At 46.2% G+C, this 22,492-nt stretch overlaps 1 protein-coding gene across 6 annotated transcripts in view; it reads right to left on the bottom strand.

Moving 5' to 3' along the window:
* The window catches only part of CUX1 (cut like homeobox 1), a 472,474-nt gene that overhangs the window by 234,307 nt on the left and 215,675 nt on the right, over positions 1-22,492 (bottom strand). For all 6 annotated transcript variants that reach the window (XM_032756129.2, XM_032756134.2, XM_032756132.2 and 3 more), the window contains exon 3: positions 21,730-21,777. In XM_032756129.2, the coding sequence (XP_032612020.1) occupies positions 21,730-21,777 (48 nt within the window). The remainder of the gene's footprint in view (positions 1-21,729; positions 21,778-22,492) is intronic.

The raw sequence follows: 22,492 nt of genomic DNA, 5'->3' as shown, positions 1-22,492 counted from the left end.
TCTTGTTATGCTGGAAGACAGTGTAATCTCACAGGTTCCCCCTCTTCTTCTACTTCTAAAGCAATTCCAAGACACTCTTCAGGCTTTACAGAATAAGCATGGGCCTCGGAGTTTGACATCAGAGTCCAAGTTTCAGCTCAAGGCTGACAAGCTCCAAGGAAGTGACTTGATCTCTCTGGGCCCATTTACTCCTCTCTTCTCCGGGCTGAGCTGCTGTGCAGATGAAATGGGAGAAAGTAAGCGAAGCTTCTGGCACGCAGCTGTTGCTGAAGGGATGCTCTTCTTCTCACCCTCCTTCATCTGCTCAAAGGGCTACACTGAGTCTGCTGTGTTTCAGAGGAAATTTCTCCGAGTGAGTCTTTATTTCTTACTATCAGTGAACCGTGGCAGGCCTTTCCCAGCTCCTGCCCCCAGTACTGTGTCCCTCTAGGTCCTTGTAGGTGGTCCAAGAAAAGAGGCAGGGGACAAGGCCAAAGAACAGCAGCAAAGCAGGGAGAGGCCTATTCCATCCCCCAGCGAGGAGGGATCTCGGTGACTGCCGGCCCACCTGACTGGACTTAGAAGGCTCAGGAAGTTTACACTTAGAGGGGAACAGATGAAACAGACATGGAGCTCAAGTTTGTTTGTTTGTTTTTTTGAGATAGAGTCTCGCTCTGTCACCCAGGCTGAAACAGTCAACATTAACGATTTTATGTCAAATTCCCTTTATTTATTTTTGAGATGGAGTCTCGCTCTGTTGCCCAGGCTGGAGTGCAGTGGTACAATCTCAGTTCACTGCAACCTCTGCCTCCCAGATTCAAGTAATTCCCCTGCCTCAGCCTCCCGAGTAGCTGGGATGACAGGTGTGTGCCACCACGATTTTTGTATTTTTAGTAGAGATGGGGTTTCACCATGTTGGCCAGGCTGTTCTCAAACTCCTGACCTCAGGTAATCCGCCCGCCTTGGCCTCCCAAATTGCTGGGATTACAGGCATGAGCCATCGTGCCTGGCTGATTTTTTTAAAAATTTGATTAATAGTGGTCATGTGCCCTTATGTGTGTGTGAGAGAGTGGAATGAATACTAGACAGAGTTCAAACACCTGGGTTCTAACACTACCACCGCTTCCGACCAAGTGACCCTGTTCAGTCTATTTCTGACCTCGCAGGGCTGTGTCCATGAGGCTTTTCTGTGCAGGTGGCTGGACAAGCGTGTGACCCCATCAGGCTGGGGACACTCATTGGAGGTGGTGGGAATACAGTCGCATGAGGGTGGCATTTGCCTGGGCATAACAAGGTTCAAGGGAGCCAAAGATTTCAGGACAGGACCAGGAGAGGGTGGAGGGGAGGAGTGGCTGGAGCCTGGAGCTGGGAGTCCCTGCCTTGCCCCTTGGACTCTCTGCTACCCCTCCTGTTGGTAACTCAGAATGATGATGATGCCCCAGCACAGGGTGGTGAGGAAGGGTGAGTGACATCATGGAAATGGTCCTTTGTAGACGTAAAATGCTGTGCAAAATATTATTAGCAAAGGAAGTTGTGACACAATTGGAAAAAGACTGGGGGAGGGATGAGATGTGGAATACTCCACATCCAGCAACAAACTCCTCAGGGCTCTCAGCTGTTATCAGACTGCATCCTATGCTCCCTCCTCAGAACCACACACAGGAACGTGGGCTCCCTTTGGCCATGTGGTCCTTGGTGTCAGTTTCATTTAAGGAATGACTGCATTAAATTGATGGAACTTTAGTAAAACCTAATTAATATCCATATTGAGTTTTTCCAAGGGAAGGGAGATCTGCAGAAAATAAAATACCCTAGAAATTTAAATTCCACGATAGTCAAATAAATACTGTATGACTGAGTATTACAAGTTGGATGATTTTACTCCAGGAGACGAAAATGAGTAAAAGTCAATCTATTCTTACAGACACATACTGCTTTCTATTCATCCATCCATCCATCCATCCCTCCCTCCCTCCTTCCCTCTAGGCTAATCATCCATCCATCCCTCCCTCCCTCCCCCTCTCCTTCCCTCCCTCCATCTCTCCCTTCATCCATCCATAGCTCTATCCTATCATACATCCAAAAAGCCAATCGTCCAGCCATCCATCCCTCTATCCAATCATCTATCCATCCATCCTTCTATCCAATCATCCATCCATCTATCCCCTATTCACCCATGCCTCCATGCAATCAACCACCTATCTATTCCCATTTATCTATCAAATCATCCATCTACCCACCTACCCACCCACCATCCACCCATTCGTCCAACAATCCATCTACCCATCCACCACCACTTAACAGAGTGCCAAGCACTGTGCCACATGGGGATACAGATCTTGCTAAACTGTTAAGCTTCATGAAAGCAACGGCTGCATTCATTCACCTACCACCACTAACCAGGGTCTAGTTCTGGTCTAGCCTGGCACACATGCTCAGCAAATATTTAATGAATCAATGAATGGACAGACCTTCCCTGAGAAGCTCTTGGTCTGGAAGGGGACAGGGTTACAGCCCCGTCATGAGCAAGGTAGGAGAGCATCACGGGGGTGGGAACACTAGATGAGCAACAAGATCGCTTTGGCGACTCTCCCAGTGTGGCCTCCCTGACGAAGAATGCACTTCGCAAGCTGTCAAGAACAGAAGTGAGCTGGGTGTGGTAGCTCATGCCTATAATCCCAACACTTTGAGAGGCCTTTGTGGGAGGACTGCTTGAGGCCAGGGGTTCAAGACCATCTTGGGCAACATAGCAAGCCCTCATCTCTCCAAAAAAAATGCAAAAATTAGCTGCGTGTAGTGGTGTGTACCTGTAGTCCCAGCCACTCAGGAGGCTGAGGCTGGAGGGCTGCTTGAGCCCAGGAGGGCCAGGCTGCAGCAAGCTGTGATCGTGCAACTGCACTCCAGCCTGGGTGACAGAGTGAGACTGTCTCAAACAAACAAACAAACAAACAAAAAATCCAAACCAAACCAAAACAGACCAGGAGTGAAATGGGGGCTGGGCACAGTGGCTTACGCCTGTAATCCCAGCACTTTGGGAGACTGAGGCAGGTGGATCACTTGAGGTGAGGAGTTCGAGACCAGCCTGGCCAACATGGCGAAACCCTGTCTCTACTAAACATACAAAAATTAGCCAGGCATGGTGGCGTGTGCCTGTAATCCCAGCTACTTCAGAGGCTGAGGCAGGAGAATCACTTGAACCTGGGAGGCAGAGGTGGCAGTGAGCCGAAATCGCGTCCCTACACTCCAGCCTGGGTGACAGAGCAAGAGTCCATCTCCAAAAAAGGGAAGTGAAATGGGTAAGTCCTGGGGTTGCCCGGGGTGCCAGCTCTGTCCCGACTCCCATAGGGGCTGACATTGGTCTCTCTATCACAAGGGACCTCAATTTCCTTACCTGCAACCCAGTGGTCTCTTCGGCCTCAGGTTTTGAGTCAACTGTACCACAATATCATTTTCCTAAGTTATTCTGGGGTTCTCAGAGCTTCCTCTTGTGCATTTCAACTCAGTTCAGCTCAATTCAACAAACATTTCCCAGGCACCTACTACATCCCAGGCACTGGGAGATTCAGAAACTCCATGCACCCTACCTTAGCAGCCTGAACCCCAGGCCCAGAGCCCCATGTTCAGGAGCCATGTAGGCAGCTGGGTCCCTGGAGCTGGTCCCCCAGCAGAGATGCCAAGTGACAGCTGGGAAGGCCCACTCTGCCCGAGTTCAAGCTGTAAACATCCAAGAAATCTACCAGCAGTTACTGAGAGGATGTTAAAAATAATTAACCACTGAAAAGATTAGATTTGCTCTGGATTGTTCATTACATACAATGGTTTAATAGGACTTTTATTGAATAGCTGCAGAGCTCTGGGCCGAAATCAATTTGCCCTCCACGTGGAATTTTGATGTCTGCTGTTGACTTGTACAACATGGAGCAATTTGTAATCGCTCCAGCTTGCCGTTGTTTTCAAAGCTCCTGCTATATCACAAGCATTTATTTCTGACCACAAAATTACATTTATTCAACAGAAAGCAGCTCCAGGTCTTTAAGAGGTTAACTTCTGGAGTGCTTGGCTGCGCTCCAGCCCGCATCGGAGGGGGCGCGGGCGCGGTGGCACCCGGCAGTGGCGGCAGCGCCGGGCGGGCGGCCGTGATTAATAGACTGCTGAGAGCGCCCCTTTCCACAGGCGCAGGGCTCCTGCCCCGGCTTCCATAGATCATGGACTTAGCCTCAACATATCTGACTGAAATTGAATTTGGCTTCTCTCTCAACTGTTCATTTCCTATGTTATGCAAGGTTAGATCCCTTTCTGCATGAGCAGAACCAAACCAGCTGCAGCTTTGGAAGAGAAAATGTGCTTTCAATTATGCAGCTGGCCTGGATGTTGAGCCGCAGTCCGACGGGTCCCTAATTGAGCCATCATGGCGCAAACTTACAGGGAGACACTCTGTGTGTCAGGCCTGCGGGTTTTGCCATAAGATAATGACAGTACAGCAGCCGCATCACCACGGTGACCACCACAGCTAACACCACTGTCACCTCCACCACTGCAGAAGGCCCAAGAGCCTGTGGACAGACATACTGGGTGAGAAGTCAGTTCCCCAGCAAAGGTCCAGGGCAGCATGCTGTGTTAGGGTCCCTGGGAAGCCTCCCTGTATCTTCCAGCCAGAACGCGTCATCTTGTCCCCAGAGTGCCTGGTCTGCTCCACAGTCGCCTGTCTGGCCACAAACCCAAAGAAGACCCTGACAACCTCTCCCTACTCCCAGCAGGGCACTGACCTATTTTGCTTGTGGGTGTCTAGGAACCAAAGTAGATGCTCGCACACCGTACTCAATAAGTACTCATTAACAAGGAAAAGGCGAGAAGCAGGGGGAAATTCAGCTAAGAATGTTTTACGTAACCAGTTCCATAAGGCAAAGAATAGATAAATCATCTAAGACAAGATACAGGCCCTCAAAGCGTGTAGAATCTTAAGAGTGGGCTGGAAAGAGGGGAAAAGTTAACAATGCAATAACAAGAAAACAAGCACCCTGTTTAGAAAATGGGCTAAGGTGGCTGGGCGCGGTGGCACTTTGGGAGGCCAAGGCAGGCGGATCACCTGAGGTCAGGAGTTCGAGACCAGCCTGGCCAACATAGTGAAACCCTGTCTCTACTAAAAATACAAAAATTAGCGTGTGGTGGCACATGCCTGTAATCCCAGCTACTTGGGAGGCTGAGGCAGGAGAATCGCTAGAACCTAGGAGGTGGAGGTTGCAGTGAGCCAAGATCGCACCACTGCACTCCAGCCTCTCCAGCCTGGGCGATAGAGCAAGACTCTGTCTCAAAAAAAAAACCAAAAAAACAAAAAAACGGAAAATGGGCTAAGGATCTCAAAAGAAGACACATAAGGCCTGGCACAGTGGCTCACGTAATCTCAAAAACTTTGGGAGGCCAAGACAGGAGGATCACTTGAGGCCAGGAGTTTAAGGCTACAGTGAGCCATGATCGCACCACTGCACGCCAGCCTGCACAACAGAGCAAGACCCTGTCTCTCTCTAAAAAAAGGCACGCAAACGGCCGACAGGTATATGAAAAGCTGCTCAACATCTTTAATCTTCTGGAAAATTTGACTCAAAACCATGATGAGGTATCACCTGATACCTGTTAGAAGGGCTATTACCAAAAAGACACATGAGTGCTAGTGAGACATGGAGAAAAGGGCACCCTTGTACATTGTTGGTGGGAATGTAAATTGGTACAGCCATTACGGGAAACAGTACGGAGGTTCCCCCCAAAATTAATACGATCCAGCAACACCACAAAGGGATTGAAATCAGTATTGTTAAGAGTTATCTGCGGCCGGGCGCGGTGGCTCACGCTTGTAATCCCAGCACTTTGGGAGGCTGAGGCGGGCGGATCACGAGGTCAGGAGATCGAGACCATGGTGAAACCCCGTCTCTACTAAAAATACAAAAAATTAGCCGGGCATGGTGGCGGGTGCCTGTAGTCCCAGCTACTCGGAGAGGCTGAGGCAGGAGAATGGCGTGAACCCGGGAGGCGGAGCTTGCAGTGAGCCGAGATTGCGCCACTGCACTCCAGCCTGGGGGACAGAGCGAGACTCCGTCTCAAAAAAAAAGAGTTATCTGCACACCCATGTACACTGCGGCACTATTTACAATAGAAAGATATGGAAATAGACTAAGCATCCAACAACAAATAAATGGGTAATAAACATGTGATTTTCTATACACACGGTCATCCCTTGGTACACTCAGGAGATTGGTGCTAGGACCCCCTGCATGTACCAAAATCTGCACATACTCAAGGCCCCCCAGTCAAAGGGTAAAAGTTTTACTTATGCAAGAAAAGTAGGTTTTCTTGTCTAAGGTACAGCATGGTGACTATAGTTAATAATCTTGTAATCATATATATGACATTTGCTAAGGCAGTAGATCTTAAGTGTTCTCAACACACACACACACACACACACACACACACACACACACACACACACACGCAGTGACTGTGAGCTAATGGGTATGTTGTCAGATTGTGGAAATCACTTCGTAATGTATGCATGTATCAAAACATCACGTTGGGCTGGGTGTGGTGGATCACGCCTATAATCCCAGCACTTTGGGAGGATGAGGTGGGAGGATCGCTTGAGGTCAGGAGTTCGAGACCAGCCTAGCCAACATGGCAAAACCTCATCTCTACTAAAAATACAAAAATTAGCCAGGCATGGTGGCACACGTCCACAGTCCCTGCTAATCAGGAGGCTGAGGCTTGAACTCAGGAGGTGGAGGTTGCAGTGAGCTGAGATTGTGCTGCTGGAGTTCAAGACCAGCCCGGGCAATGCAGCCAGACTTTGGCTTTACTAAAATCGAAAAAAATATAAAATTAGCCTGGCCAGGCGCCTGTAATCCTAACTACTTGGGAGGCTGAAGCAGGAAGATCACTTGAGCCCGGGAGGTCAAGGCTGCAGTGAGCCCTGATTATGCTACTGCACTCCAGCCTGGGTGACAGAGGGAGATCCTGTCTCAAAAAATAAAAACCCCAAACCATCACATTATACACTATAAATATATACAACTTTCCTTTGTTAATGATACTTTAATAGAGCTGAGGACAAAAAAAAGAGAGAAAAAGTTAGAAATAGGTTGAGATGGTCAGGAAAATCATCAAAGGAGATAGACTTTTCAGTTCAGCCCTAAAGGATGGAAATGAGTTTTATAGGTAGGGAACAGCAAAAGGGTCTTAACAATAACACAGGCTTCAGGAAATCAAAAAGTATGTTCAGGTGACTTGTAATACACAGGCCAGTTCAGCCAGGGTAGAAGTCCAGGACTTTGAAGCTGGAAAAATATTTCAAAGGCAAGTCATGGAGCTCCTAACACACCAATCTAAGGAGACTGAGTGGGCAGAGAGAGTCACAGAACTTGTTACCAGGAGAAAGCTCTTTCAGGGAACCGAGCCCAGTGGTTCCTACAACTAGCAATGCATGAGCATCAGAGGTGGGCTTTGAAAAATGACAGATTCTAAGGTTCCACCCCAGGCCTTCTACACCAGAATGTCAGGGTAGGAGCCTGGGGAGCTGTATTTCTGGAAACACGTGAGCAATTCTCACAGGGCCAGTGCAGCACTAGTCCAACCCAGCAGCAGCTTTGGGAGCCACCGATCTGGTCCAACCTTCTCTAATCCTATTTCACCCATGATGCTTAATGCAGTATTTAGGCAAGTACTGGTAAGATAGGGACAGAAATAGGTACAAAGACACATACACACACACATACACACTCACACTCACACACACATCCTCTCTTCTACATTTTAGAAGCATAAGGCCTTGGTAAGTAAACTATAAGGGCAGAATGTCTTCAGGCTCAAAACCAAAAGGGAGAGATAGTGCCAAATCCTAACCACTAGGCGGATCACTTGAGCTCAGGAGTTTGACACCAGCCTGGCCAACATGGCAAAATCCCATCTCTACTAAAAATACAAAAAAGTAGCCAGGCGTGGTGGTGTGCACCTGTAGTCCCAGCTACTTGGGAGGCTGAGGCAGGAGAATCGCTTGAACCTGGGAGGTGGAGGTTGCAGTGAGCACAGATCATCCACTGCACTCCAGCTGGGTGACAGAATGAGACTCTATTTAAAAAAAAAAAAAAAAATCAAAAGGGAGATATAAATGAAGCCCTATTAGAGATGAGAAGAGGAAGAATCTGTTTCTGGCTGGGTATTTTGGGAAGACTTGGAGGATCTGGCATTTAGAAGGATGGATAAGGCAAGGGCATGGTGGCTCATGCTTGTAATCTCAGCACTTCGGGAGGCCAAGGCGGGTTGATCACTTGAGGCCAGGAGTTCGAGACCAGCCTTAACAACATGGTAAAACCCCATCTCTTCTAAAAATACAAAATTAGCCAGACATGGTGGCGCACATCTGAAATCCCAGCTACTCAGGAGGCTAAGGCAGGAGAATTGCTTGAACCCAGGAAGCAGAGGTTACAGTGAGCCGAGACTGTACCACTGCACTCCAGCCTGGGTGACACAGAGAGACTCTATCTCAAAAAAAAAAAAAAAAAAAAATGGATAAGAGGTGACAATCTCCCTGGCAGGTGGTCGTCCAAGCAATTCTCCTGTTTCAACCTCCCAAGTAGCTGGGACTACAGGCACCCACCACCACGCCTGGCTAATTTTTAAATTTTTATTATTTATTTATTTTTGTATTTTTAGCAGAGACAGGGTTTCACTATGTTGGCCAGGCTGGTCTTGAACTCCTGACCTTGTGATCCACCCGCCTCAGCCTCCCAAAGTGCTGGGATTACAGGCGTGAGCCACTGCGCCCGGCCAGCTCATCCTATTTTTGAACAGATCTACATTGCTGGAAAATGTCCTTTTTGGTTCTGCTAGCGATAGTCAACCAAAGTACTGCTCCAGTGAGTCTCATGAGGTTTCAGAGCTACGGAGCTCCTTGGGGGAGGATCTGGGTAGCCCACTCGTTTTACAGTTAAGCAAAGTCGGGCAGAAAGAGGCCCCGAGACTCACCCAAGGTCACAGAGGTGGTGGGCGGCAGTGCCTGGACCGGCTCCCTGTGAAATGCTCTTTGGAGCGAACCACATGGACGCCCTGGCTTTATTTAGCAACGGCCTTTAGATCTGAATGCTTAAATATGTTACAGCTCAACAGATATGGGCTGCAAGATGGGCAGCAGACTCACAGTCACTTTTAACTCATTCATTGACTGTTGTAGTTCACCCAACTTTATTTGCCCAATTATTTGATTAGAATCTGTCAAATCATCCTGCCAGTGCCAATGGGGAATTTGCTTTCTACTGTACCTCTTTAAAAGGGCCTAGTTCAAAGGGGAGACCAAAGGGTCTCCTACAAAGAGACTTAAGGGTTCTGCCTATAAGGACCTGGCATGACCCGGGCCCTACTAACTTCCTTGGTATTGCTCCCTGCCAGGCAAGCCCATCCCTGCAGAGCCCCGGCACTCACTGCCCCCATCTTCCTGCTGCTCTTTCCCAGCTCCGAGTATGGCTGGTTCTCCTTGCTTCTTCCTTCTGATGTTCCGTCATCCTCCCTGGAGAGGCCTCCCTGGATGACTGAAGAAGTCACTACCACCTCTTCCCGCTTTACCCCGAGACCCAGTGTGTTTCCCTCGCAGCGCCTGGCGCCATCTAACATTGCCTTTTGTGTTTATCATCAGTTTCCCTTCACTAGAACAACAGGATCCTAGTTGACTGTATTCAGTGAGACATCTTTAGCAACCGTTTGGCCCATAGCTGGAAGCAGGAGGCTCCTGAAAAGGTTGCATTGAATGAAGACCAGAGAGTAAAACCCAGCCTCCGAGAGCATGTCCTGCATGCAGCTCTGAACGTGGCCAGCGCGCTGCATGTAAGGGACACATTCAGCACAAAGGGAAGTTTCAGATCATTCCTTGGTCCCTCCCTCAGGCCATGTCGGCAGGTAATACTGTGATGAAATTCACAGTTAACCTGGGCCCCACTCCTTCCAACGATGCAGATCGTGGTTGTAGCAAAGTGCAACAACCACAGTTGTTGACACAGAGGATGTGCACAGTTGTTGATGCACAGAGGATGACGGACACAGTTATGGATGTACACATAAGACAATGCACCAAGCTCCAGAATTTATCTAGGAGGGGCTGGTTAGAAGGGAAGGGGGCTTCAGGCAGGGTTTGCAGAGCAAACCTTGTACGCAAGATGAACATCAATCTTTTTTTTTTTTTTTTTTTTTGAAATAGAGACAGGGTCTTGCTCTGTTGCCCAGACTGGAGTGCAATAGTGTGATCATAGGTGACTGCAGCCTCAACCTCCTGGGCTCAAATGATCCTCCCAAATCAGCCTCCCAAGTAGCTGGGACTACAGGTGTGTGATACCACACTTGGCTAATGTTTGCATGTTTTTGTAGAGATGGAGTTTCACTATGTTGCCAGGGCTGGTCTGGAGCTCCCAGGCTCAAGTGATCCGCCTGTCTCGGCCTCTCAAAGTGTCAGTCTAAGACTGGAAAGGTTGGCTGAGATCAGGGAGGGGCTGAAGGCATTGCTTCCCCCCTGCTCATGCAGTATCGGAGCACACCAACGTTAGCACTTCTGGGATGCCAGACGGCCCCAGGATCGAGGCCAGTCCTGCCATTACGACCTGTGTGACTTGGAATCCTCTCTCGGGTTTAGTCCTTTTATCTGTTAAGATGAGGATGATGCTTCCATCCACCCATTCAATAAACACTTACTTAGTGCTCGTGAAGGAGAGGCCCTGGGTATACAGAGCTTGTAACTTTCAGTAAATAAATCATCTGCTTTTCTATTATTAATCTTTTGTTACAACAAAGTTTTATCATATTCTTTTTCCTGTTGATGGATGGCTGGGTTGTTTTCATATGTTAACTATTTTCAAAATTTCTGACCTAGTTTTCCAGGGCAAACAAGTTTAAGTTCATTTATCTATTTAATTTTCTTTTGAAATAGGGTCTGGCTCTGTCCCCTAGGCTGGGGTGCAGTGTTGCTGCTATCAAAGCCTCCAACTCCCAGGCTCAAGTGATCCTCCTGCCTCAGCCTCCTGAGTAGCTGGGACTACAGGCATGTGCCACCATGTTTGGGTAACTTTTTAAAATTTTTATCAAGATGGAGGTCTCACTAGGTTGTTCAGCTGGTCTCTAACTACTGGGCTCAAGCGCCACTCCCACCTCTGCCTCCCAAAGTACTAGGATGACAGGCATGAGCCACCGCGCCTGCCATGCTTAAGTTTCTTTAGCTTATCTATTTAGGAGTGAAATTGCCGCGTCAAGGTACAGGTGAGTCTTTAACTTTATCACCAGATGCCAAATTGGCTTTCAAAGAGGTTAAAACAACTTACGCTCCTATCTTGACTTTTTAATTTTAGCCAACTTGGTCAGGAGGAATAACTTGCAGATGAGTTATTTTAATCTGCATATCCCTGGCTATTACGCAACCTAGACATCTTTTCATATAGCTACTGACCATTCCAACGTTCTCTTCTGACCATTATGCTCATGACTTGTACTCATTTTCTTACTGGGTTTTTCCGCCCATTGACATGTGAGCATTTTGAATATCTTGTGAACACTGTTAATTACAGGTGTGACAACTACCTCTTCCAGATTTGTAAATCATGGCCAAGGTTACCCCACATACAACGGTGGGATGCACAGCCCTAAACAGTATGCTTCACATTCTGGACGTTTGAATCTATCACGGTAAACACTGAGGTAAGTATGAATCTTTATTACGGCAAGTTTCCAACAGGTGATGTGAAAAGTCTTGAGAACAGCAAACTTTTTTTCTAGTTCACATGAACATACCATGGAGCTAGCAGTGCACTGGCCTTATCTTTCCGCATTTTTTTTTTTTTTTGAGACAGAGTCTCACTCTGTCGCCCAGGCTGGAGTGCAATGCTCTCAGCTCACTGCAGCCTCCACCTCCCAGGTTCAAGCAACTCTCGTGCCTCAGTCTCCCGAGTAGCTGAGACTACAGACATGTGCCACCATGCCCAGCTAAGTTTTGTATTTTCAGCAGAGACAGGGTTTCACCATGTTGCCCAGGCTGTACTCAAACTCCTGACATCAAGTGATCCACCTGCCTCAGCCTCCCAAAGTGCTGAGATCACAGGCATGAGCCACCACACCCGGCCATCTTTCCACTTTCTTTAGGTTATCTTTCCATGAAAAAAGCTCCTACTTAAAAATTTTAAGGTAGTTCACTGCAACAATCTCTTTTGTGGTTTCCTGTTTAAGAAATTCTCCCAGCCAAGGGCCGGGCATGGTGGCTCACGCCTGTAATCCCAGCACTTTGGGAAGCCGAGGTGGGTGGATCACCTGAGGTCGGGAGTTCGAGACCAGCCTGACCAACATAGAGAAACCCCGTCTCTACTAAAAATACAAAATTAGCCGGGCGTGGTGGCGCATGCCTGTAATCCCAGCTACTCAGGAGGCTGAGGCAGGAGAATCACTTGAACCCGGGAGGCAGAGGTTGTGGTGAGCCAAGATCGTGCCATTGCATTCCAGCCTGGGCAACAAGAACAAAACTCTGTCTCAAAAAAAAAAAAAAAAAAAAGAAAAGAAAAGAAAAGAAGAGAAATTCTACCCAGCCCAAAGTCATCATCTTTTGTATTTTATTCTATAAAGTTTAAAGCTTTGATCTAAGGCTTTCCTTGTAATTTGTGTTTCCACACAGTGTAAGGTAGGGCTCCAATTCTAGTTAATTGTTTGTCTGTGTTTGAGACAGGATCTTGCTCTGTCAGCCAGGCTGTAGTGCAGTGGCACGCGATCAACAGCTCACTGCAGTCTCCAACTTGTGGGCTCAAGCAATCATCCCACCTCAGCCTTCCAAGTGGCTGGGACTACAGGCGTGTGCCATCACACCCAGCTAATTTTTGTAAGTTTCTGTACAGACAGGGTTTCACCATGTTGCCCAGGTTAGCCTCTAACACGAGGGATTAAGGGAACTGCCTGCTTCAGCCTCCCAAAGTGCTGGGATTACAGATAGGAGCCAGTGCACTCGGTCTTAACTTCATTTAATCTATAAGGATTTGTCAGTCGTCAGAGGACCATGAAAAGTCCCCTCTTTCCTCACTGATCCATACCATCTTTGCAATATATTCAGCTTCTATATATATGCATAGGTCAGATTCTGGTGTTTTTTTTTTTTTTTTTTTTTTTTTTTGAGTCAGAGTCTCATTCTGTGGCCCAGGCTGGACTGCAGTGGCATGATCTTGGCTCACTGCAACCTCCACTTCCCGAGTTCAAGCAATTCTCCTGCCTCAGCCTTTCAAGTAGCTGGGACTACAGGAGCACGTGACCACACCAGGCTAATTTTTGTATTTTTAGTAGAGACGAAGTTTCACCATATTGGTCAGGCTGGTGTATGGAACTCCTGACCTCAAGTGATCCTCCTGCCTTGGCCTCCCAAAGTGCTGGGATTACAGATAAGAGCCATCGTGCTCGGCCAGATTCTGATTTCTTTATTGTGTTCTTTTGGTTTATTTATCTCACTCTCTGCCAACTACTGTAGCTTTAATAATCTGGTAGGGCAATTCCTCTAACTTGGACTGGTTCAGTATTATCTTCACTATTATTTACCATTTGTTCTTGCATATGTATAAAAATTCTGGAATCAGCTTTTCAAAAGTTTCATTAAGATTCTTGTTGGGGCTGGGCACGGTGGCTCATGACTGTAATCCCAGCACTTTGGGAGGCAGAGGCAGTCTGATCGCCTGAGGTCAGGAGTTCGAAACCAGCCTGGTGAAACCCTGTCTTTACTGAAAACACAAAAATTAGCTGGACGTGGTGGCATATGCCCGTAAACCCAGCTACTTGGGATTACACAAATGTAGTATGTGAACCTGATTGGACCTTGGTTGCAGGGAGGGCCATTATAAATCTTAGGGATAACTGGAAAAATTTGATTTTAGATCAAATAGGAGATGACCTTGAATCTGGGAGGTGGAGGTTGCAGTGAGCTGAAATGGTGCCACTGCATTCCAGCCTGGATGACAGAGCGAGACTCTGTCTCAAAAAAAAAAATTTTGTTGGGATTTTTACTGGAACTACAATGACCGATTCTGTGATCAATTTGGAGAAAAGTGATTGCTTCAATAGTAGTGGAAATTTCTCTCCTTGTATACTTTCTCTCTCTCCATTTAAATCTCCCTTAATATCCTTCAATATAATGTTACATCTTTCTCCAGAAAGATTTCCCTTGTATTGTTACATTTATTTCTAGCTCTAGTTGTTTTTTTTTTTTTTTTTTTTTTTGGCTATCTCCAGTAGTATCCTTTTTAAAAATGACTTTTTAAGTTTGCTGCTGATACAGGGGTACATAATTACTTTTGTATATTGATTTTATATCTAGTAACCTGGTTAAATAATTGAGGCTCACTTGAAAAATGATAGTTTGATTTCTTCTGTTGCGATACTTACACTGTAGGCTGAAAATATTATAGTCAAAAATGTATTTAATAAACTAACCTAGCAAACATCATAGCTTAGCCTAGCCTACTTTAAATATATTCAGAAGACTTACATTAGCCTATAGTTGGCGAAAATTATCCAAGACAAAGCCTATTTTATCATCAGGTATTCAACAGCTCATGTAATTTATTGAATACTGTACTGAAACTGACAAACAGCATGGTTGTATGGGTACTCAAAGTACAGTTTCTTTGCATCATCCTAAAGTTGCACCATCGTAAGTCAAGAGCTATCTGTACTTTATTTCTTTTTGTCTTCTCCGCTAGCTAAGACTTCCAGTACAGTGTTAATTAAAGTAGCAATAGTAGGTATTCTTGTCTTGTTCCTGGTTTTCTGGGAATTTTTTTTTCTTTACCACCACTGGGTCTGACGATTAATGTATGTTTCTGATAAATACCTTTTACCACGTTAAAGAAGTTTCCCTCTATTCCTAAGATGTTTCCTTCTATTCTTAGTTTGTTGGTAGGGTTTTTTGTTTTTTGTTTTTTTGAGATGGAATCTTGATCTGCTGCCCAGGCTAGTGTGTGGTGGTGCGATCTTAGCTCACTGTAACCTCTGCCTCCCGGGTTCAAGTGATTCTCCTGCTTCAGCCTCCTGCATAGCTAGGTTTACAGGCCTGCACCCACCACACCCAGCTAATTTTTTGTTTTTTTGTTTTTTTTTGAGACGGAGTCTCTCTCTCTGTCACCAGGCTGGAGTGCAGTGGCACGATCCCGGCTCACTGCAACCTCTGACTCACTGGTTCAAGTGATTCTCCTGCCTCAGTCTCCCGAGTAGCTAGGATTACGGGCATACGCCACCATGTCCAGCTAATTTTTGTATTTTTAGTAGAGCTGGGGTTTCACCATGTTGGCCAGGATGGTCTCGATCTCCTGAACTTGTGATCCACCCACCTCAGCCTCCCAAAGTGCTAGGATTACAGGCGTGAGCCACAGCGCCCAGCCTGTTTTTGTATTTTTAGTAGATACGAGGTTCCATCACATTGTCCAGGCTGGTCTCAAACTCCTGACCACCATGCCCAGCCTGTTGGTAGTTTTTAATCATAAATGGATTTAAATTTTATCAAAATCTTTTCGTATAACTACTGAAATTGTTTCCTTCTTTACCCTGCTAATGACATGGATTTATGTTAATAAATTTTGAAAATTTTAAACAAAATGGCATTCTTGGGATATACCAAGCTTTATGGACTTAATTTACTAATACCTTTGAAAAGACTTCTGCATATTTATTCAATAATAAGACTGACTTTTTATTTTTTATTTATTTTTTTTTTTGAGATGGAGTCTCACTCTTTCGCCTGGGCTGGAGTGCAGTGGCATGATCTCAGCTCACTGCAACCTCTGCCTCCTGGGTTTAAGCGATTCTCCTGCCTCAGCCTCCCAAGTAGCTAGGATTACAGGCGCCCACCACCACGCCCAGCTAATTTTTATATTTTTAGTAGAGATGGGGTTTCACCATGTTGGCCAGGCTGGTCTTGATCTCCTAACCTCAAGTGATCTGCCTGCCTCAGCCTCCCAAAGTGCTGAGATTAGAGACGTGAGCCACCACGCCTGGCCAATAAGACTGACTTTTAATTTTCCTTTCTTGTACTGTTCTTGTCTCGTTTTGGTATCAAGGTTATATTAGTCTCATAAAAGGAGTTAAGAAGTGCTCCCTCTATTTTCTGAAGGAGTCTGCTAAGTATGAGAACTCTCTATTTCATGAATGATTGATAAAACTCTCTCGGAAACTGTCTAGACCTTATGGAAATATTTCAGTAATAGTTACAAAGCTATTGAAGATGTCTATTTCTTCTTTAATCAATTTTGGTAGTTACAGAATTCTGAAACTTTTTCGACTTCAGAATTTATTGGCATAAAGTTGCTTATAACATTCCCTTTATCTTTTTAATCTCTGCAGCAGCTGCAATGTCATCCCCAATTTTATTCCTAACATTTTTTGTCTTGATTAGTACAGTGGTTTGTCAGTTGCAGTGGTATTTTCAAATAAATGACTTTTGCAATGTTTCTCTCCTGGCTCTTTGTTTTTCATTCATTTCTATTCTTAATGTTTATTATTATATTTATCATTTCTTTCACTCTATTTGAACTTGATTCTGTTGTACATTTATTTGTTTATTTATTTAATAGAGATGGAGTCTTGCTAGGTTAGGCCAGGCTGGTCTCAAACTCCTGGCCTCAGATGATCCTCCTGGCTTGGCCTCCCAAAGTGCTGGGACTACAGGCATGAGCCATCACACCAGCCTACTGTAATTTTATAAAGCCGATGCTTAGTACGTAGATTGTTAGTCTTTCATTTATTCTCTAATATGAGCACTCAAGTTATTTCTTAAGAGGATTTTCCTCCCTGAGGACACTTGTCCCCCCACTACCAAGAGGTTCTCTGAGCCAGTCTCTCATCCCCTCAACCTTCCACACCACGCCCCTTCTCAGGGAGAGAAGAAAGGACTGGCCAGACTAGTGGAAAGACAGCATTTTCCTAGATGGTATGTGCATTACTTTTCTAAAGGGATTGTCTAAATTATTGTTGGACTACAATAAGCTTTAAATTGGACTGCATATTAAGGGTATACCTCCCCCACAACACCCATCAATTTGCTGGGCTTGTGAAACACCCAAAAATTAGGCATCATAATCAATCAACCGCTATCTAATTTCAGTGTGAGTTACATTTTATGATTTTATTATAATAATTATAAGTAATCATTATCTGAAACTTTTATTTATTTATTTATTTATTTATTTATTTATTTATTTATTTATTTATTTAAATGGAGTCTCACTCTGTCACCCAGGCTAGAGTGCAGTGGCTCTAGAGTGCTTGGCTCACTGCAACCTCTGCCTCCCGAGTTCAACTGATTCTCACGCCTCAGCCTCCCAGGTAGCTGTGATTACAGGCACATGCCATCATGCCCAGCTAGTTTTTGTATGTTTAGTAGAGACGGGGTTTCATCATGTTGGCCAGGCTGGTCTCAAACTCTTGACCTCAGGTGGTCTACCTGCCTCAGCCTCCCAGAGTGCTGGGATTATAGGCATGAGCCTGAGACGGGGTCTCACTATATTCACCAGGCGGGTCTCAATCTCCTGGGCTCAAGCGATCCTCCTGCCTTGTCCTCCCAAAGTGCTGGGATTACAGCCATGATCACCTTTTTAATAGGAACACATCATAATGAAAGGATGGAAGTAAAATATTTTAAAAACCACTTCCAGGCCAGGTGTGGTGGCCCATGCCTGTAATCTCAGCCCTCTGGGAGGCTGAGGCATGTGGATCACTGGAGCTCAGGAATTCGAGACCAGCCTGGCCAACATGGTGAAACTCCCACCTGTACCAAAAAATACAAAAATTTAGGCAGGCATGGTGGCAAGCGCCTGTGGTCCTAGCTACTTGGGAGGCTGAGGTGGGCAAATCGCTTGAGCCAGGGAGGCAGAGGTTGCAGTGAGCCGACATCATGCCACCCTGCTCTCCATCCTGGGTCAAAGAGCCAGACCCCATCTCAAAAAAAAAAAAAAAAAAGTACAAATTATTTAATGTAAATGTAACATTTTGGGAGGGATGATGCTGGGAGTGTCTAGAGATTTAATGTGCAAACAAGGACTATAGCAAATATAATTGCAATATGAGGGATTTCTGCTAAATGAGATCTTAGCTGCTCCTGCCACACACACGAAAAAGAGTAACTATGAGAGACGATGCATATGTTAATTTGCTTCCCTGTATAACCATTTTACTGCCTGTATGTATCCCATAGCATCATGTTGTATACCTTAAGTATACATAATAAAATTTATTTATAAATTAGCAGAGGCTTGATAAATATTAATTAATGGTGCCAAAAAATTACCTTTCTTTTGTGGGTTCAAAATCTATGATAATTTTATGTATTCATTTATGATTAGCTTTCATATGGCCTTTAAAAAAAATAGGCAAATGGAAGCTTAGCCTAGATGTTTCTTGGGTATTTCAAATTTAAGATATCAGGAATCAAACCCATTATCCTATTGAGAATGTGGGCTAATCTACAAGACAATTTGCTAAGACTCTTCAAAAAAAAAAAAAACAAATAAGGCTAGGCGTGGTGGCTCATGCCTGTAATCCCACCACCTACTCTGGGAGGCTGAGGCAGGCAGATCACTTGAGGTCAGGAGTTTGAGACCAGCCTGAACAACATGGTGAAATCCTGTCTCTACTAAAAATACAAAAATTCGCTGGGCGAGGTGGCGCATGCCTGTAATTCCAGCTACTCAGAAGGCTGAGGCAGGAGAACTGCTTGAACCCGGGAGGTGGAGGTTGTGGTGAGCTGACATTGTGCCACTTCACCCCAGCCTGGGGGACAGAGCGAGACCCTGTCTAGAAAAAATAAAAAGAAAAAGAAATAAAGGTGACGGAGATGGACAGGATGTCCTACATTAAAAGAGATAATGCAGGGGCTGGGTACAGTGGCTCATGTCTGTAATCAAGGCACTCTGGGAGGCCAAGGTGGGAGGATGGCTTGAGCCTGGGATGTCGAGACAAGCCTGGGCAATGTATTGAAACCTCGTCTCTACTAAAAATAAAAATAAATTAGCCGGATGTGGTGGCGCACATGTATAGTCCCAGCTATCTGGGGGGGGCGGGGGAGTGCTAAGGCAAGAAGATTGCTGAGCCCAGGAGGTGGAGGCTGCAGTGAACCATGATGGCACCACTGCACTGCAGCCTGGGTTACCGAGCGAGACCCTGTCTCAAAAAAAAAAAAAAAAAAAAAAAACGCACACACTTTTTAAAATAGAAAATTAGATAGACAGATTTCCAAATGTAATGTGTGAACCTGATTGGACCTCAGTTGCAAGGAGGGCTGTTATAAAAGACATCTTGGGGATAATTGGAAAAATTTGATTTGGGATGAAATATGAGATGACCTGGAATTACTGTGAATTTTCCCAGGTGTGATATTTGTGGTTATTGTGGTAATGTAGGAGAATGCTAATATTTCCTTAACTTTGGGAGCCTTCCATGTGTGTTTGAGGGACGCAGTACCTGCTTCTGCAACTTAACTTCCTAATGTTCAACGAAAGTGGTGGGCGGGGAGGGGAGGGGGGAGGTACATGGGGTGAAATGTTAACGACTGTGGATCTGGGTAAAGAGCATATAGGTGGGCCGGGTGCAGTGGCTCACGCCTGTAATCCCAGCACTTTGGGAGGTCGAGGTGGGCGGATTACCTGAGGTCAGGAATGAGAGACCAGCCTGACCAATATGATGAAACCCCGTCTCTACTAAAAATACAAAAATCAGCTGAGCATGGTGGTGCATGCCTGTAATCCCAGCTACTTGGGAGGCTGAGGCAGGAGAATTGCTTAAACCCAGGAGGCGGAGGTTGCAAGCAGCCGAGATTGTCCCATTGCACTCCAGCCTGGGCAACAAGAGCGAAAATCTGTCTCAAAAAAAAAAAAAAAAAAATACAGGTGTTCACTGTACTAATCTTTCCATTTTTATACAGCTTTGAAGTTTTTCAATAAGAAAGAAAAACAAGCAAACACCTAGAAAGCACACTGAACTCTTTGAGCGAGAGAACTAGGAAGCCAGTGGGTCTTCCAAAAGGTGCTGAACAGGTAACAGAACAGGTAAGATCAAATGTGGGTAGGTGTCAGGTAACAGCCTCACTCATCAGCTATGGGCTTGGAGATGAAGTTCTGAGAAAAAGACTGTTCAAGTCCATCCAAGCCCTGGGATGCGGGTGTCCTGCTGGCCGGACCAAGCTATGTGCATGGGGGCTGAATGAGGCAGGAAGAAGATCATAAGAAGAGAGGGGTACTGTTCTGCCCTCTAAAATTTCCAGCCATCACCAACTGCTGTGTCTTCTTTCTATGCTGGTCCCTTTTGATGTCCTGAAATCGCCTCTCTGTCTCTGGCTACAATCTCCCTGGCCTCCTTCATTCACTCACTCCCTGCTCTCGCCCCCAGCTGACTAATTTCCCAAATGGAAGCCCGACCACTTGCTCTAGAGCTCTGGGCCCAGGAACCCAGCCTTCCATATATAAGGCCCACATCACCTGGGTCCCAAGCGGAACCTACTCTATCTCACGGCCGTATCTCTCCTGTCCCTTCCCCCACGTGTTCCCTGCGACTTAGTAGTTGCAAGAAAATAAAATCCCTGCCAGGCGTGGTGGCTCACATCTGTAATCCCAGCACTTTGGGAGGTTGAGGCAGGTGGATCACCTGAGGGCAGGAGATCGAGACCAGCCTGGCCAACATGGTGAAACTGCATCTCTACTAAAAATAGAGAAATTAGCTGGGTGTGGTGGTGCACACCTGCAATCTTACTTGCTCAGGAGGCTGAGACAGGAGAATCACTTGAACTTGGGAGGCGGAGGTTGCAGTGAGACGAGATTGCACCACTGAACTGTAGTCTAGGTGACAGGGCAAGACTCTGTCTCAAAAAAAAAAAAAAAAATCTCTAAGACTGTACCAATATGGGCTCTTTCAGGGGCTTTGGAAATGTCTGGTTTCCTTTTCTCATCAGCCTGGTATGATTCCACATTCTGTTTTTCCAGTGGGAGAAGCTAAAGAGGTGAGATTCAATAAATCTGCAAGAATAATATAATTTCTAGTTTTCTAAACATCACTGAATCTTTACACAAAGGGCTGGCAAGGAGTGTCACTCACTTGGAGCCCAGTCCCCTCTGTGGCTGCTGTTCCCGCTAACAGGTAGCCAGGGCGGACGTCCCAGGTGACTTGCCACCCACGTGCCGTCTGCCAGATGGCTCCGTCCTTCTCTGGAAGGATCCGTTAGAAACCACTTCCTTCTACCGAGCCTAGGCTTGCTCCTCGTCGTGGCTTCTGCCTGATGCTCTGTGTTTCAAGCCTGCGATCAAGTGGCATCCCTGTGCCCCCGCTAGCCTCTCACAAAAGCACCGCACTTATGGCACACACTCATGGCAGTGGCAGCCCTAGACCAGCTCAGGGGACAAGGCGACTTCCTAGAGGGGACGCATGGGCTCCTAAATGCCGTGGCACCAAAAACCTGCCTATTGCAACCACACACGGGGCACTTCTGCTGGGAATCCACCACACCTCTGTATATTCTGAGCATAGCTTCCTTTTCCAGGAGGGCTTTCACCAAGGACCCAGTGGAAAATCACATCGCAGAGCACAAAATCTGCATGACGCTGGGTCGGAGCAGCCGGGAAGGCACCATCTGGGCAGCACCTTTTGCCTGGAGCATTTCTTTAACATGAATAAAAAGACCAATTAGCCACGAAGGGTGGCTCAGGACAGAAAATGAATAGAAAAGCTTACCTCTCCTTGGAAACTCTTCAGCAGCGGCGCTACCTGCTTGCGTAAATCCTGGAGCAGGAGGCAGAGGTCAGGAAGCAGCCATTTGAGAAGGAGAAAGAAGGGAAACATTGGTTAAGGCCTCCTAAAAACAGTGTGGCAGTCAGTGCTGATTATCATTATCTAAAGCCAGCCTGGGACCTCACCCATTCCTGCACGCCTAAAACATAAATAACGCCAGCTGGTGCTCCAGGATTTAAACTTATTTAAGAATACAACCAGGTGGTTCTTTGTTGTTGTTGTTGTTGAAGGCAGAGTCTCATTCTGTCGACCAGGTTGGAATGCAGTGGTACAATCCCGGCTCACTGCAACCTCTGCCTCCTGGGCTAGAGTCATCCTCCCACCTCAGACTCCCAAGTAGCTGAGACTACAGGTGTACACCACCATGCCTGGTTAATTTTTGTATTTTCTTGTAGAGATGGGGTTTCATCATGTCGTCCAGGCGAGGGTCAAACTCCTGGGCTTGAGATCCGCCCACCCTAGCATCCCAAAGTGCTGGGATTACAGGCGTGAGCCACCCCACCCGGCCTACAATGATGTTTTATTTCTACTAACTCCTGGTCACATATACCTCATTTTGAATATGCTACAGACTAAAGCTTTTGCTGACGTCAGTCTAAGTGAGATAATTTGCTTAGAATAAAATAGACTAGAATAGGGGGTTTGCCTGGCTGTTTCTGCGATGGACCTGGGCCACTGCACTGTGTTTTAGCTGCCTCTTTTTTTT

Source organism: Hylobates moloch, unplaced genomic scaffold, assembly GCF_009828535.3.
Source record: "Hylobates moloch isolate HMO894 unplaced genomic scaffold, HMol_V3 SCAFFOLD_1, whole genome shotgun sequence".
Lineage (NCBI taxonomy): Eukaryota > Metazoa > Chordata > Mammalia > Primates > Hylobatidae > Hylobates > Hylobates moloch.
The sequence above is the reverse complement of the archived record's forward strand: the minus strand, read 5'-3'. Positions and strand labels throughout refer to the sequence as shown.